At 44.2% G+C, this 18,670-nt stretch overlaps 1 protein-coding gene across 1 annotated transcript; it reads right to left on the reverse strand.

The window, feature by feature from the left end:
• Nucleotides 1-1,921: 1,921 nt before the first annotated feature.
• On the reverse strand, nt 1,922-6,959 carry ubxn10 (UBX domain protein 10). Its single transcript, XM_085967546.1, has one exon. The coding sequence runs from the start codon at nt 6,946-6,948 to the stop codon at nt 6,133-6,135; it is 816 nt and encodes a 271-aa protein (XP_085823672.1). The 5' UTR covers nt 6,949-6,959; the 3' UTR covers nt 1,922-6,132.
• Between the last annotated feature and the right edge of the window lie 11,711 nt (nt 6,960-18,670).

The following is an 18,670-nucleotide window of genomic DNA, read 5'->3' on the forward strand; positions in this document are numbered from 1 at the left end:
GGTCCTGTTGGTTGTGGCCGCAGATGGTGACGTTGTTGAGATAGGGGAAGGTTGCCTGCAAGTGGTGGTCATCGACCATGCGGTCCATCTCCCTCTGAAAGAGCGAGACCCCATTCGTCACCCCAAAGGGGACTCTGAGGAACTGGTAGAGGCGTCCGTTTGCCTCGAAGGCGGTGTACGAACGGTCCTCTGGTCTGATAGGGAGCTGGTGGTACGCTGACTTGAGGTCAATGGTGGAGAACACCCGGTATTGGGCGATTTGGTTCACCATCTCGGATATGCGGGGTAGCGGGTAGGCGTCTAGTTGGGTATAGATGTTGACTGTTTGACTATAGTCAATCACCATCCGCTTCTTCTCGCTACCCCTCGCCACCACCACTTGGGCGCGCCACGGGCTGTTGCTGCGTTCAATAATGCGCTCCTTCAGGAGCCTGTCTACCTCGGTCGCGATAAACCGCCTGTCCTCCCAGCTGTACCTCCTGCTTTTGGTCGCTATTGGCCGGCAGTTAGGGGTAAGGTTCGCGAATAGCGAAGGCGACTTTACCTTCAGGGTAGCCAGACTGCACACTGTGAGGGGCGGCTGGGTCCCACTGAAATTGAGCGTGATGCTTTGGTGGTGGCACTGAAAATCCAGGCCCAAGATCACGCTCACACATAAATCTTTCATAATTAACAGTTTAAAATTATTATATACAGTGTCTTTAACGGACAATCGTACGGGGCAGTAACCCGCAATAGTCGATATCTGGGTTTTGTCGGCCATAGAGATTCTGCCCTGAGTAGGGACTATAATTAGAGAGAGTCGTTGTACCAGATCAGGGTGAATGAAGCTCTCTGTGCTCCCACTGTCAATTAAACATTTAACCTTGCACCCGTTTACCTCAATGTCCACCATCGATTTGGATAGTGGGTGCGGTCTGGACTGGCCCACTGTAGGGCCCTGATCGGGACAAGATGGTGGGCCACACGAGGCCGGGTAAGATGGCGTCCACGCTGTCTGCTCGTGAGATGGCGAACCCCACGAGGTCGGACAAGATGGCGTCCAAGATGGCTGCTCCCACGCGTGCACGCGGCGGTGGCGGTTTTGCCTGCGGGGTTCCCTCTGCACACCTTCTCAAAGTGCCCCTTCTTACCGCACTTAAAGCAGGTGGTGCCTTTCGCCGGGCACAGGTTCCTGGTGTGCTTCGGCTGCCCGCAGAAGTAGCATTTGGGGCCTCGATGCATCGCGGCGGTCGTAGGGCTTCTGGGGGGAGAGCAGGGCCCCGATGGTGTTGGGCTACCGGGCTGGGAAACAGAGGCGGCGTGGGCCGCGCGGCCTGACGAGTAGGAGTCAGAGTTCTTCTGAGCCACATCCAACGATCGCGCTGTGTCCACAGCCTGTGTCAGATCTAGGCCCGTTTTCTCTAGCAGTCTCTGCCGGATATAATTAGAGCTAAGGCCTGCGATAAAGGCATCCCGAATCGGCTCGTCTGTGTATACCGTGGCTTTCACGTCTTTGCATTTGCAGTCTTTGCCAAGCACTTTTAGGGTGACTAGAAAGTCCTCTAGCGACTCTCCGGGTCGCTGTGTGCAGGTAGCAAGCAGGTGCCTGGCGTACACTTCGTTGGTAGGCCGCTGATAGTGGGCCTTTAGGATGTTGCAGGCATCCAGGTAGCTGGCGGCGTCTTGTATGAGTGGAAAAACCCGGTGGCTTACCCGATTCTGTAGGATCCCGAGTTTCACATCTCCGGTGGCTGTAGAGGCTGTGACGGCTTCAGAGTTGGCCATAAAGAATTCCAAGCACTGGAACCAGTGTCCAAACCGTGCCGATGCATCCGAAGCATGCGGGTCCAAATCCAAGCGTTCCGGTTTCAAAAGTTGATCCATCGTTAAAAACTTTGCTAATAAAATTGACGTGCCTCAATAACTTCAAGACTCGAAGTTTAGCAGAATAAAACAAGGCTTTTATTAGCAAAGAAAAGATGCCGGTGGCTGCACCTAGCTTCACCTGGCGTGCTGCTGTTCTACTGCAGGACAAGCCTGGACTTGTCTTAAGTAGGGCCAGGTATGGGCGGAGCCGACACACAAAGGGGGCGGTGCCCTATACACAATACAAGGTACAAACACCGGAGCAGGCAATACAATATATACAGTTAACTACAGAGTCTGATGAATGACATATTTCATCACAGTCATCACGTTGATCACGTGATCCTCCAGCGGCGGGAAAACGTGATGACGTCAGGCTGGGGAGCCGCCCTAGCCAGTCCTCGTGGAGCCAGCAAAGAGTACAGACCTGTAATGTAGTTCTCCTGTGTTTTCATTTTAAATTCTGTTGATTAGTATTAAACATCGTTTGTTTGATAGACTGGCTCGACCTCAGTCCTTTAGTTAGGAATCTAGCCATTGCTACAATACACTATTATAGCTTAAAATTATGAAATACTCATTTGTCCATCTACATATTGACGAGGTCAAAGAAAAAACTTAAAACTATGAGGCAGAGGCAGACAGTTGCATTAAATGAAAATCTTCCTACTTATCAATGGTGGCACTTTAGTGATGGGGTTGGGGGGGCGGGGGAGGGGGGGCAGGGCGAGAGGAAACAAGTTGGTCTACCCCAAAGTTTAAACAGCCTTTTCTGTTACAGTCTCTTGCTGCAGCTGATGAAATCACACATTTTTAAATCATTATTTCATCCGGCACCAACGATATGATCAGATTGGGCTTTGACTGTGCACTGTGATATGGTTATACAAAACATTAAAGTCGCAGGGAAAGGCCTTTAACATTTTTCATTATTTAAATTTAAGGCATAGTCTGAGGCTGAAAGTAAATATTTCAAAAGGCTAGATACACAGAATTTCTCCTCTTAATTCAGTTATTTGCTTGCTCAAAAAATTTGGAATTAGCCAATAGTACAAATTAAGAAATTCCAATAGAATAGCACAAGATCAACAGAAGCAATAAACTTCAAATTAAAAGTAGACTCTACTGGCGCAAAGTAATGGTTTAACTTAAAAAAAAGCTTGTACCTGTGTATTAAGCTGACATTTTTACTGCATCTAAACCAAATGCACTGTTAACTGTTCACTTTATTCAAAGAAGAATGTTAATAAAATCATATTTCCCACCTACTCTCAACAGTAATGGACTACAAATTGCTACGAGAAGTTTAACAAATTAAGTATTCAATTTGCTCATTTTCTGTTTGAAATATTTGCAAATCAACATTGATATTAATATCCTTGCTGTGAAATTGAGGTGGTTCAAAATGGGTAAAGTAATGGAAAATACTGGATTAACATTTGAACTATATCCACAATAGACTGGTAACTTCTTCAAAATGGCTACAGACAGGCCACTACCAGACCTTCTGTAAAGTTTAAATTGAAATCTAGGTGAATATTTGATGGGGGTGAATATGAGACCCAAATGCTGAAGAGAAAGTATCCCTTTTACAAAGACACAGCAACTTTTTTCAGAACGGACACATCAATAACATAGACTCTTCAAAACATTTTATTTACATATGGTGACAATATTTCAGAATAGTATTTTTTTTCCAGATGGTCACCAGTTCCTGAAGAATCTGCATGATCAGGAATAAAAACAGAAAATGCTTAAGATGCACAGGTCAGTCAGCAATTTGAAAGAGAAAGACAGGATAACATTTCTGGTGGAACCCGTAGGCAAGAAGTCCTACACAATAGGTTAACACATCTTTCTCTTTAAGATACTGACCTACAGTGCATTTCCACTTATTTAATATTTTCAGAATTTGCACATTTTCTTTTTGTCTACTGTATGATCAGGTGAGCCCAGGGTGTGGTCAGCATTATACTGTGGGCACAGTGCCATTTGTGAAACCTTATTCTCATTTACTCCATCAGAGAAATGATCAATTCAGATTTCGAATGCACAATCTACCCTATTCACGTTGAGTAAACCACTTGCCTTAAGTAGGAAGCTAACAAGCTTCTCTCAAATAACAGGTACCCAATTTAAATGAACAGGACTTCCACCCAATTTGCACATCTATCTATAAAAATGACTGTAAATGGAAACTCTTTTTACATGAAGAAATCACTTTAAAAACAGCTACAATTCTGTTTCTGATCACTGTAGCAGACTGTATCTGATAACTAAAACGATAGCAAAATACTGCAGATGTTGGAAATCCGAAATAACAACAGAAAATGCTGGAAAAACTCAGCATCTGATAACTATTCTATTTATTATTTCCAAACTAGCCTTTTTTTTTTAAATGGTAGATAGTTTTTGCCTACGAGCTCTGATGAATTGGTTTTGAGCAGTCAACCTAATGAACAGTTACAATGACTATTTGGAACTGCTCCTTTAATTGCACTTACAGTAAAGAATCTGTGCCTGAATTCAACAACCACTCACATTAAGCAAAAAGAGTTGCTCTTAAAAAGAACATCTCCTGCAGCTTTCAATATATTTAATGAGCTTTTAACAGCTGAAAATTGCTTGATGTCTCACTGTTTATCTTCTAACAATCGAATAAGAAAAGGTTACAGATCTGTCATAAGTAGTCATATTACTAAAAGTATCCAACAGTGACATTGGACAGAAAATTGACTACTGTGAATCAAAGTTTCTAAGGTAATATTGAGGTTGCTGATATCAAAGGGGACATCTTAAATAACAACAGAAAATGCTGGAAAAACTCAGCAGGTCAGGCAACATCCGTGGAGAGAAATTTGAGTTGACGTTTCGGGTCGAACCCTTCTTCAAAACTGGAAAGAAAAGAAAATAGATCGAAGGCAGGGCTGCGATCGGACAAAAGAAGTAAAAGAAACAAAAGCAGTAAAAGAGACAATAAAAGGTATTCGAAGCTAGACGAGATGGTAATAGGCTGGGATTAGGTGTGAAGTGTACTGGCAGGGCAAGAGATAGCTGCCAGGTGTGAGAGAGAAACAAAAGGAAAGGGGGGGGGGGGAAAGGAGTGAAAATATTACAAGAAAAAATGTAATAGGGGCCGAGGTTATGATCTGAAATTGTTGAACTCGATATTGAGTCCGGAAGGCTGCAGAAGGTTGCTATCATCTTAAATATCTTGATAGTTAACAGGAGCATAAAAGGAATATTTATCAGTGAAGTAGTGAATATTGAATGGCAAGTAATGAATATGAAAGTTGTAATAAGTCTTGCAGCATAGCCTCTTGTGTGAAGTACAAAGGCATGACCAGTACACCCACCACCACATCTTGGTCCTTTGCCTAGCATGTACTTTCCACTAAAATACACAAATGTATGGCTGCTCCAGAGTCTAGCAATTCTTATTATTTTACATAAAGGGAAGAGTAAACATATGTTATTCATCATACTTGACCTACACTAAAGCTCCCCATTAAATTCTTATTCAGCATTTGGGGAACTTGTAAACTATCCATGAGTTGTTCTTCTATTGGAATTTCTTCACTGTCTCAATGGGTGCATAATTGCTCTACACCCATTGTACCTAAAGACAAGTGCTCAGAAAAGATTCAGATTACAATCCAGATTACAGCACCCGGCTACCGACCATAGAACATATATATCAGAAACGCTGCCTACGGAGGGCACGGTCCATCATCAAAGACCCTACCCACCCCAGCCACAGTCTGTTCGCCCTCCTACCATCTGGAAGACGCTACAGATGCATTCGCACCCGTACGACCAGATTTAGGAACAGCTTCTTTCCCAGGGCTGTCATCCTACTGAACTCCACAAATAATCACTAAAGCCTGCACATCTGCCGATGCACTTTATTATGGTCATATTTATGCTTATATGTACAAATGTATGTTGAAATGTTAAGCGTCCTAATCCAAATTGTACACTCTCGGGAGCCGCAAGCCTACATTTCGTTGTACTGCACTTGTGCACTAACAATGACAATAAAAGTTGATTTGATTTGATTTTGAACTGTTGTCCCTTTCACTGTGTAACTCTTAACCATCTACATCTTTAAAATGTAAGAAAAGGTCATTTATGTCATCTAGCTTGCCCCTTCATTTAGGATCATGCTCAGGAATCTTTAGTAATTAAACTAGAATTTTGAAAAAATGTGGAGTGGATCATATTTTTGACATCCTTTTTCATTTCACAATAGAAAAAGGGATACAGTCTCTAACACACTAAGTACTAATCACCCTCATCTTGTAATATACAAAGAACTGATTTATTTTGAATTCCACATTCCTCCAGTGTCTTTGACAGGTCATTAAAGCTTCTTCTCGGCACATCCATGGTTTCAACCACAGAATTAGTATAGTTGGCGTTACTCTTCCATTCCGCCACGGACAGGATTGTTTGTAGTGTGTCTGTAGGCCTAAAGCAGTGCTCAAATCTCTGGCCCGATGGATACCTCACAGCAAGTCGCAATCTTGCCTCAGATTCAGAAGGCTCATCAGGTAGAAAGGCTGCTCGACTCTGGAACACCTGTGTTTTTGAGGTCACAGTGCTGGATTTATAGAGCGACGGCTTCTTTTCCCTGTGTGATTTGAATTTTTCTTCAAGGTCAGCTTGCAGATTAAGTTCATTAGTTTGTTGTGCTATCGTCTTTATTCCACGATCACTGGATTCTCTCCTCCCAATGGATGGTAGAACTCTGTACCTATTTAAGGATGAAGATGGCCGAGATGGAATTTGATGGAGAAGTTGTGGAACATCCTCCTTAGTCACTCGCGTGATCCTGGTGGGTGGATCCAACACAGAAGGTGAAGATGGAGGACTGCTGCCTGGGTCACTGAAAGCAGATGGAACTGGAATGGGATATGAACAAGTCTCTGGATTGTGAATATAAGCAGAGTTAGGGCGACTACGACCTTTGGCAGATTTAGGCCTTGGCATATTCATGGTGCTCGTGTTAGGTTCTATAATGGAGTGTACAGGAGGATCAAAAGAAGAAATGCTTTTGGACCCTGAGGGTGGCCGACTAGTTGGTTCTGCAGCTGTCATTTCGTTCTTTCATAACTATAAAAAAAACAGATTAATTATAGTACTTGCAACTATTTAATGTTTTATCATATTGAAACATTGAAATGGACACATGGCAGATGAAATTCAAGGCAGAAAAGTGTGAGGAGATACATTTTGGTAGGAAGAATGTGAGGCAATACCTATAAAATGGTACAATTTTAAGGGGGTGAAAGAAGAGAGAGACCTGGGGGTGTTTGTGCACAAATCTTTGAAGGTGGCAAGGCAGATTAACAAAGCAGTTAATAAAGCATATGGGATCCTGGACTTTATAAACAGAGGTGAAGAGTACAAAAGCAAGGAAGTTATTGCTAAACCTGTATAAAACACTAGTTCGGCCCCAGCTGGAGTATTGTGTCCAATTCTGGGCACCGCACTTTAGGAAGAACGTGAAGGCCTTGGAGAGGGTACAGAGATTTACTAGAATGCTTCCAGGGATGAGGGAATATAGTTACGTGGATAGACTAGAGAAGCTGGGGTTGTTCTCCTTGGAGCAGAGAAGCCCAAAAGGAGATTTGATAGAGGTGTTCAAAATCATGAAGGGTTTAGATAGAGTAAATAAAGAGAAACTGTTTCCAATGGTTGAAGGGTCGATAACCAGAGGGCACAGGTTTAAGGTGATTGGCAAAAGAACCAGAGGCGACACGAGGAAAAACTTTTTTACGCAGCGAGTGGTTAGGATTTGGAATGCGTGCCTGATAGGGCGGTGGAGACAGTTTCAATATTAGCCTTCAAAATGAAATTGGATAAATACTTGAAGGAGAAAAAGAGCAGGGGAGTGGGACTAACTGCATTGTTTTTTGAAAGAGTGGCGCAGATGCGATGGGCCGAATGGCCTCCTTCTGTGCTGTACTATTGTATGATCCTGTGATTGCAAAGCACTTCACGCAAATGTAATTATGGTTAGAATACACTGACTTCTGTTATTTAGGCAAAACGCAGCAGCCATTCTGCACCATAAATGTTCGACAAATGGTTGAAATGAAGTCCTTAATGTCAGATTTCAAGGACAGTATCTCTAGCCATGAAGCACTTCTTCAGTATGGAAACTGAACCAGACTGTTTGCAATCTTGGTGTCATATTTGACCCAGAGATGAGCTTCCGGCCGCATATCCATGCCATCACTAAGACTGCCTACTTCCACCTCTGTAACATCGCCCGATTCCGCCCCCTGATCTGCTGCTGAAATCCTCATCCTTGCCTTTGTTACCTCTAGACTGGACTATTCCAATGCACTTCTGGTCGGCCTCCCATCTTCCACCCTCCATAAATTTAAGCTCATCCAAAACTCGGCTGCCCATATCCTAACTTGCACCAAGTCATGTTCGCCCATCACCCCTGTGCTCACTGACCTACATTGGCTCCCAGTTGAGCAACGCCTCGATTTAAAAATTCTCAGCCTTGTTTTCAAATCCCTCCATGGCCTCGCCCCTCTCCATCTCTGTAACCTCCGCCAGCCCTACAACCCTCCGAAATCTCTGCGCTCTTGTGCATCCCCGATTTTAATCGCAGCATCACTGGCAGCTATGCCTTCAACTGCTGAGGACCTAAGCTCTAGAATTCCCTTCCTAAACTTCTCCGCCTCTCTACCTCTCTTTTCTCCTTTAAAACGCTCCTTAAAACCGACCTCTTTCATCTGCCCATATATCTCGTGTGGCTCGGTGTCAAAGTTTGTGAAGTGCCTTGGGACGTTTTACTACGTTAAAGGTGCTATATAAATGCAAGTTGTTATTGCATTTGAGTGTCAGCCAGTGTGGGCTACAACCAACAACCTTCTGATCCAGAGTCAAGTGATCCCAACTGAGCCAAGCTGATAGTCCAGCAGTAAAGCAGGGATTCCCTGCTAGATTATTATTCCCTTTATGCACCCAATATCAACATTGACTATTTCTAGGTGAGCTGTGGCATTTGGTAAAGCTCATGTGGCAAGGCTTTTATCCCAAATTCAAACTTCCATGCCACATACTCCCAGGCTTTTCTCAGATTCCACTTTAGTCGCATTTATACTGCTATTTGTTTCAGTATAATGCTGGGATACCTGTGTCTATGAGCCAGCTCCTGGTGTTTACGCTATGGCATGATTTCCTTACCCTAGCAGCAGAATCATATACGTCATTTACTGTGGATCTACAATTCTGGAATAAGGAGAGTAGGTTTGGTAAATACTGGGAGCAAGGCAATGAATCCCAACCTCCCAGAATATGACCTAAACAAGCATCAGTCCATTAATGGCTTTTATGTCAATTAGAACCAGGTTTTGGGGAATTTATGCTGAAGGTTTGTGCCCACTAGCATTTGGCCTCAGTTTCAGGTCATCATTTGGGGCTTCACTGTATTCTTCACCCAAAGTCATCTCATCAGTACAGGCTGGAATCAAACCCAGGGTTGAGGAAACAGATAAAAACTAGTTTAACTGTGTTCTGGATATATTTTTTCCACTGTTTTACATACACTTACATATTTGGTATCTTGTTATACACTTTACTTAGTTTCAGGAGCATTCAGTAGCACATTAACTTTGTTTACTGGCACTGGGCATCAGAAGAACTGAAGAACAGGTGAAAGAAACAATTGCTCGTGACATAATTTAGGTTCCCATACTCATGCCCTCAAAAAACGCACAATTCCCTGGAAAATAATCACATCGGAAATGGCTGGATCCTGTTCAGGACTCTTTGAGCCAAGGACAGGTGAAGACACTGTCTGACTCGGCCCGCTATAGATTTTTAGAACATATATAAATCGACAGTGCAACACTACTGCTACACTGTGCTCAAGGTGACTTTAACAGGCACAATATTAAAATGCCCTTGCTATTTCTCAATGATGTGCCACACTGATTAGTTATCTGTTCATAATCCCTCTAAAACAAACAAGTTTCAAAATAATACCGCCACCACTGGGGTGGGAAGAAGAGATTAATATGTTTCCGTTCTGATGAAGGATTACACCCAAACATGAACTTTTCTTTTCTCTCTGCAGGTGCGGACTAGTCTGATTTTGTTAAATATTCTTGATGTCCCACTATAAAGCATTAGTGCAAATTAGCCCAACACAAACAAAATCTTGGCCCTGTGTCAAGCCCGTGAGCTGAACTATGGATACATGTGACATAATGCAGATCTGATAAGGCAGCAGTCAGCATGTAGGTGCAAGTCCCAACTGTAATAAATTAAGAGAAACTTGGACAATAATGGCAAAAACACTGAAGACAAGCACTAAGGATAAGGAAGTGCAGTAAATGAAAATTCTGGTCCAGATGAAGACTGGACTGACTGAAGTTTCTTTGTCAATAAACAAGAAAAAAAGTAAATTACAAAACTGAGGAATTAATTTTTACTTTTTGGGGGAAATTGGGTATAATAGACAAACGTCAAAATTTTGGCTATACAATAATAAACACAAAGGCAGGCATTTAATTAAGGGTTTACTATTATACTGGCACTAGTTTGACAGAAGGTGATCCTGACAGATAAAACAGGCACATTTTTGGGATTATTCTTGCTACCCAATCCTGCTTCAGGTCACTAAGGAGGACATAAACTAATCAGCGAGAGTTTGGTGCAACATTACAGATGCTTCATTGCCCAAAGCAGGTAATCTAACCTGTGCTCCAATATGCATTGCGAGGATGTCAGAAATGCTTTTGCTTGTTCTGTAATTTCTTATAAGAAAATGATTGAGCCCGACAATCCCACTCCTTCCACAGATCATGTACAATCTACCCCAACATGGACTCTACTCCACTTATTTAATCTCCCGAGTGCACGTTTTGCAATTTTTTGTCACACAAGAGTCGAACAAAATTTCTGAACACCCCCCCGCCCCTATATCTCCATTATTATTCAAGCCTGACTAGCTGTTTACCATTGATGATAAATCTTTGCTTGCATTTTCCATGCCTTTCTACACTGAAGACCTGGCTGTGTAACCCTATCCCAAAAATGATTTTCTCTAAATGAAAAGGAGTTCAGCTCGGTGAGTTTTTCCCGTAACCTTGAGCCTGAAGGCCTGTAATCATCATTGTTGCTGCTCTTCTCTGAAACCACTCCAATGTATCCTTATATTCTTCAGAGAATTTCCTAATAAGTTTAGTTCCCAATCTGCCATATTATAGTTTTAACGTGAATGACAGTGAGGTCCAGTCACAAGAGCCAAGTGATCCCACAACCAACAGATCAGATCAAAGCTCTGCAGTGCTGCCACATCCAGTCATGAAGGGTGGTGGGAAATTAAACTAGCAGCAGGAGGAGGCTCCATGAACACCCCCACCCTCAATGATGGCGGAGCCCAGCACATGAGTGCAAAAGACATGGCTTAAGCGTTCGCAGCCATCTTCAGCCAGAAGTGCCGAGTGGATGATCCATCTCGGCCTCCTCCTGAGGTCCCCACCACCACAGAAGCCAGTCTTCAGCCAATTCGATTCACTCCACATGATATCAAGAAACAGCTGAGCATACCGGATGCAGCAAAGGCTGTGGGCCCAACAACATCCCGGCTGTCGTGCTGAAGACTTGTGCTCCAGAACTAGCCACACCTCTAGCCAAGCTGTTCCAGTACAGCTACAACACTGGCATCTATCCGACAATGTGGAAAATTGCCCAGGTATGTCCTGTCCACAAAAAGCAGGACAAACCCAATCTGGCCAATTGAGTCTACTCTCAATCAGCAGCAAAGTGATGAAAGGTGTCAGACAGTGCCATCAAGTGGCACTTACTCACCAATAACCTGCTCACTGATGACCAGTTTGGGTTCCGCCAGGGCCATCTGGCTCCAGACCTCATTACAGCCCTGGTCCAAACATGGACAAAAGAGCTGAATTCCAGAGGGGAGGAGAGAGTGACTGCCCTTGACATCAAAATAGCATTTGACCGAGTGTGGCATCAAGGAGCCCTAGTAAAATTGAAGTCAATGGTAATCAGGAGAAAAACTCTCCACTGGCTGGAGTCATACCTAGCACAAAGAAAAGTGGTTGTTGGAGGGCAATCATCTCAATCCCCGGGACATCGCTGCAGGAGTTCCTCAGGGCAGTGTCCTAGGCCCAACCATCTTCAGCTACTTCATCAATGACCCTCCCATCAGAAGGTCAGAAGTGGGGATGTTCGCTGATGATTGCACAGTGTTCAGGTCCATTCGCAACTCCTCAGATAATGAAACAGTCCATGCCAGCATGCAGCAAGACCTGGACAACACTCAGGCTTGGGCTGATAAGTGTCAAGTAACATTCACTCCACACAAGTGCCAGGCAATGACCATCTCCAACAAGAGAGTCCAACCACCTCCCCTTGATATTCAACAGGATTACCATCACCAAATCCCCCACCATCAACACCCTGGGGGTCACCATTGACCAAAAACTTAACTGGACCAGCCACATAAATACTGTGGCTACAAGAGCAGGTCAGAGGCTGGGTATTCTGTAGCAAGTGTCTCACCTCCCGACTCCCCAAAGCCTTTCTACTATCTACAAAGCACAAGTCAGGAGTGTGATGGAATACTCTCCAGTTGCCTGGATGAGTGCAGCTCTAACACATGAAGCTCGACACCATCCAGGACAAAGCAGCCCGCTTGATTAGCACCCCATCCACCACCTTAAACATTCACGCCCTCCATCACCGGCACACCGTGGCTGCAGCGTGTACCATCTACAAGATGCACTGCAGCAACTCGCCAAAGCTTCTTCGACAGCACCTCCCAAATCCGTGACCTCTACCACCTAGGACAAGGGCAGCAGGCGCATGGGAACACCACCACCTGCAAGTTCCCCTCCAAGTCACACACCATCCTGACTTGGAAATATATCACCGTTCCTTCATCATCACTGGGTCAAAATCCTGGAACTCCCTCCCCCAACAGCACTGTGGGAGTACCTTCACTTCACGGACTGCACGGTTCAAGTAGGCGGCTCACCACCACCTTCTCAAGGCCAATTAGGGATGAGCAATAAATGCTGACCTAGCCACCAACATCCACATCCAATCAACGAGTAAAAAAAATTCAAATGTCACCAAAGTCCTTAAGAATATTTTATAATGAACTTCAATAATGTTGCTGCAAATTTTTTTCAACGTTACCACATATTTCATTTCCTCACTAGTATTTGGCGAACTGTAGTTTGTGCTGCATAAATCAGCGACATGAAGAATTATACCAGCATTTTCCTCCCCACCCCCAGCCTCCAGCACAATAGTAAACTGCGTAAAAACAAGGAATCAACACAATGCTCTCTTTTCCTCCCATAGTATCCAATGAGAGAACCCCAAGAAATGTTTCTAATCGAATACTGCAGTTTTCTGATAAGCGTGTAGCTCATGGAATATTGTTTCAACAATGACCGTTACTCAATGAAAAAACATATGAACCCACCTCCTTTGCTTGTTTGATCAGAGGATGGTTTATTAAAAACAGCCACCAACTGAAGTGTTATTTCTGCATGACCAGCTCCAGTGACTCCATTCATCACACTGGAGCCTTCTGCTCGACTGGCTTTCTGTACAAACATTTACTAATTTCATACTGTTTACAATACAAATCCAAGTTGCATGTTGGTACAAACCTGAGCTATTTATTCACCTCGTCCCATTGTTCTAAACGCCAAACAAAACGGCCTAAATCCTGGAAATGCTTACTGAACATTCTTTTATGTTCCCAGAGGACATCTTGCTTAATGCTGTAATATATTACAGTGCGCATCATTTAATTTACTATTTGATGACCTTTCTGCTACCTTCCTCCCACCTCAAGTTGATAAACAGAGGGATGGCTAAGGGTTGTAGATTTATCCATGGTGGTCACTCATGCCACTTCTCAGTGGTCAATAAAAGATATGCTTTAGTAAGTCAGGCTAGATCTCCTGCTTATTCTTCCCTTTGCCACTCCCAGTTCAGAGTGGACGGTGCTCTGTTTTACAGTGCAGCTACAAACTGGATGGCAAACGACTCCTATACAATGTTGGCAAGTTTGAATATAAACAAAACTCAGGTTCAATGTCAGGCCATCTAAATGACAGCCCAAATCTCCACCATTACAGCTGCAGCACCATCCCTAACACACAGCAGTATTATTGATCATGATTTTGTTGAGGTTATTTCAAAGAATAGCAGTATATGAAAGGGTAATATCTGAAGAACTTTTCGAACCAGGAAAAGTCCAATCAATCTGTCCCTTTCTGATTCTCAACCCTAACTCCCCACCTTCTTGTCATAGCTCTTGAATCCTCCTCAGCACATGCCCCTTGAACACATTCATGTTGTCTGCTTTAATAGGCTTCCCTAATAACTTATTCTGCAAGTCTGTTACCTCTTGTGTAAGAAAGTTCTTGTTAAGTCTGTGAATGATTGAGACACGGACTAGCAGGAGAGAAAACAAAACGATCTTTACTGGTGAAAGGCATAAACAAAACTAACCAACAGAGGCTCTCTAGTGCCTTTTATACAGGGGTGGTCACTGCCGGTACTGCAGTCTGAGACCAGTTATTCTCTTAAAGGTACATACACAACAATTCCTCCCCTTTTAGATAAACAGTACATAACATTCATTTAACAACTAATGATAACGAATTACAATCACAATTACTGTTGCTAGATACATTGGTTAAGTTTAAGCAATTATAAGTTCAGTCTTTGAGGAGGCTTCCTGATTCTGTCTGGATAACGCCTCTTTGGAGTATCAGGTTCTTCTGGCAATGTTGAGTCAGAATCAATGTCGTTGTTTGGTTCATCTGCTTCCAATATTACCGGTTCTGCGGTAGCTGCAATTGGAACGTCGATTTCATTACCAGGTGTATCAGATCGTGGTGTGGAGTTGACGTTTTCCAGTGACTCTAGAATCTGGTCAGCATGGCGTCTTACAATGTTCTCCCCAACGTCCACGGTATACATGAGAGGTCCTTGTCGTGTACAAATCGTTCCTGGCTGCCATTTCTCAGTGCGGTAGTCCCGGGCCAAAACTGGTTGACCTACCTTAAAACTCCTGGTCGGCCTTTCATTCATATTCTGAAACTGCCTGTTCTCCACATCTCTTCAGACGTTTGGCTGAACCAAATCCAAGCGGCATCGTAGTCTTCAATTGAAGAACATCATGGCTGGAGTTTGGTTGGTAACCGCATGTGTCGCATTCCGGTAGGCAAACAAGAAGTTGTCCACCTTGTGTTGTAGGGGTATATCTTCATTACACATTGCCTTGATAGCCTTCTTGAATGTTTGGACAAACCTCTCGGCCAATCCATTAGTGGCTGGATGATATGGGGCAGATGTGTAATGCTTAACACCATTGTTCTTTAAGAACCTCCGGAACTCTTCAGACACAAACTGTGGTCCATTGTCAGAGCAAATCTGTTCAGGCAGCCCATTCCTGGCGAATATGGTTCGTAAAACTGCGATAGTTTTTTCCGTGGTGGTTGAGGACATTTTTATTACCTCTGGCCACTTTGAATGTGCATCCACCGCAATTAAAAACATCGAGTCCATGAAGGGACCAGCAAAATCAATGTGCACCCTTTGCCATGGAGATGAGGGCCACTCCCATGGATGCAGAGGAGCTTGTGGTGGGGCGTTTTGGACCTTCTGGCATCCTGCACAGCTCTTGGTCATCTCTTCGATTTCTCTATTGATTCCCGGCCACCACACAAACGCTCTGGCTAAGCTCTTCATTTTTACCCCACCCAGATGACCCTCATGAAGCTCATTGAGCACTCTATCCGTCAACTTAGGTGGAATTACTACTCTGGATCCACACATCAAGGTTCCTCTGCACACTGACAGCTGTTCTCTTCTTGGCGAAAATGCTGGCAGCAGTGGTTCGCCATGTGCTGGCCATCCCTTCACCGTTAAATCATAGACCCGTGATAGTGTCGGGTCATTCCGTGTTTCCTTTTCTATGTTTGCATTCGTCACAGGGAGACATTCGACTATGGTCGAGTGGAATAACTCCATTGGATCCACTGCAAGGTCTTCTTCTTCCACCGTCGGCAACGGTAGACGTGACAATCCATCAGCATTTCCATGCTGTTTAGTTCCCCTGTACTCGATGTCATATTGGTGTGCCCCTAGGAAAAGGGACCATCTCTGCAGCCGTTGTGCTGTCATTATCGGTACGCCCTTCTGAGGGTTGAAAATGGAGACAAGAGGTTGATGATCGGTTAGTAGAGTAAATTTTTGACCGTGCAGATAGTGATTGAACTTCTTCACCCCCCACACTAGGCTGAGGGCCTCTCTGTCAATCTGGGCATATTTACGCTCGGCAGAAGTTAATGAGCGTGACGCAAAAGCTATCGGCCTCTCCAAACCATCAAGGAATTTACGTGACAGTACCGCCCCAATGCCGTAGGGAGACGCATCACACGCCAGCCTGATTGGCAGTGCTGGGTTGCAGTGAGCCAATACTTCCTTCGAAGTGATTAAGTCCTTACTCTTCTGAAAAGCACGTTTACAATCATCGCTCCATTTCCATGCTACCCCCATTCGTAGCAGGGCGTTCAGTGGATGCAGAATTGTTGACAAATTCGGCAAAAACTTATGATAGTAATTCACCAACCCGAGGAATGACCTCAGTTGCGACACATTTTCAGGCGCTGAGGCCTTAACAACCGCTTCAATTTTGTCAGGGGACTTATGTAACCCCTCTTCATCAATCACGTGGCCACAATATGATATCTGTTTCTTAAAAAATTCGCACTTGGGGCGGTTGGCTCGCAGCCCATGTTCCCGTAGTCTAGTGAGCACCTGTTCTAGGTTGTTAAGGTGTTCACTGTCATCTTCACCTTTTACAAGGATGTCGTCCAAGTAACACTGAGTCCCTGGAATCCCTTGCAGGACTTGTTCCATCGCTCTTTGCCATATCGCCGGAGCCGATGCTACTCCGAATACCAATCGATGATACTGGTAAAGACCTTTGTGAGTGTTTATCGTGAGATACTTCCTAGAGGACTCTTCAACCTCCATCTGCAAATATGCTTGTGCTAGGTCAATTTTTGTAAAACGCTTCCCTCCAGACAGTTAGGCGAAGATGTCTTCTATCCTTGGAAGAGGATATTGTACTGTGTGAAGGGCAGGGTTCACCATCACCTTGAAATCCCCACAGATGTGAATCTTCCTTGGCTCTCCGGACTTATTGCTTAACGTTTTCTTCATGACAGGAACGATGGGTGTCGCCCACTCGCTCCAGTCGACCTTAGACAACACGCCCGCCTTCTCCAGATTCTCCAGCTCTGCCTCGATGGCTGGACGAATTGCATATGGTACCGGTCTCGCTTTGAAAAACTTGGGAACTGCATTCTCTTCTATTTTTAACGAGGCGGTTACGCCTTTAAACGTGCCCAGTTCTTGTTGAAATACCTCTTTGGCGTTAGCTAAGATTGTTGACAATCGTCCAGGAGTGACGTCTTCATCTTTTTTACCGTCCACCGTCATTGCATGAATGGAATGCCAATCTAAGTTTATCTTCCTGATCCATTCCCGTCCCAATAACGGTGGTCCACCATTTGGCAGTATGTAGAGATACAATTTCCGTATTTTCTTGCCATTGTATTCGACAGGCACCCTTACTTTTCCTCTGGGGTATACTTTTTGCCCCGTATACGTCGTCAAGACGATGGATGTCTCTCTCAAGGGTATGTGTGAAAATAGCCGCTCATAGTCTCATCGATTCATGACGGTTAGCGCTGATCCTGTATCCAATTCCATTTTAACTTGGGACCCTGCTATCTTGAGGGTGGCCCAAATGGTTCGGTGATCCTCTTTTGCGATTACATTGTGAAGTTTGAGACAGCTTAATCTCCTGTTCTCGGATTCACTATCACTCATCTGGTCTTCGGAACTACTGTCCGTCATCTTTTGTACTTTCTTGTACGGTTCCTTAGTAGCCTTTTTGTTGTCGCTGGTCTTCTTCTCAGACCTACAAACTCGTGCAATGTGTCCAATCTTCCTGCATTGTCTGCATATTTTGTCTTTGGACCAGCAGTCCTTCTGGTCATGGTTAGTTCTGCCGCAGCGATAACATTTTGCAAATCCCCGTGTCATTTCATGGGTGCCGTATTCCTGTGGTTTTTGTTGAATTTCTGCAGCTCCCCTGGCTGCTGCTTCATACGATACTGCCACGCTGAAAGCCTTATCTAGTGTCAGCTCTTTTTCTGCGAGTAACTTCTTCTGTGTTCCTTCACTCAGGAGTCCACAGACAAATTTGTCCCGTAGGGTATCTGCCAGTCCTGCACCGAACTGGCAGTGCTTTGATAGCTTGCGTAGTTCCGTAAGATACTCAGCATTGCTCTCATCTTTGTGCTGAGTTCTCCTGTGGAATTTAAATCTTTCTGCTATCAACAGCGGTGCAGGGTTTAAGTGCTCCTGTAGAACAGCAACAATTTCGTTAAAACTCTTCGCCTTCGGTTTGGCTGGAGTAATCAGATCCCGCAATAGGCCGTACGTTCTAGCGCCCATTACGTTTAGCAATATTGATGCCTTTTTCCCCTCCGCTATTTCATTTGCCTCGAAATATACCTCGACTCTTTCCACATACGTGGTCCAGTCCTCTAATGTATTATCAAAAGCAGTGATACAGCCAGTCTTCGGCATCTTGCAAATCTAAAATGGCGTCTCCCGCGCTTTGCCTTCTTCCCTGATTTAACAAAATGGCGCCTCCCGCGCTTTGTCTTCTTCCCCGCTCTTGTTAGCGCTGCTTTCCACGGTTTCCTGCACGTTAAATATTAAT

The sequence above is a fragment of the Somniosus microcephalus genome, chromosome 25 (assembly GCF_052327205.1).
Source record: "Somniosus microcephalus isolate GS21.2 chromosome 25, FLI_Smic_1.0, whole genome shotgun sequence".
Taxonomy (NCBI): domain Eukaryota; kingdom Metazoa; phylum Chordata; class Chondrichthyes; order Squaliformes; family Somniosidae; genus Somniosus; species Somniosus microcephalus.

Coding starts and splice junctions, on each gene's coding strand:
- ubxn10 (XM_085967546.1), bottom strand. CDS start 6,948: ATGACAGCTGCAGAACCAACTAGTCGGCCACCCTCAGGGTCCAAAAGC.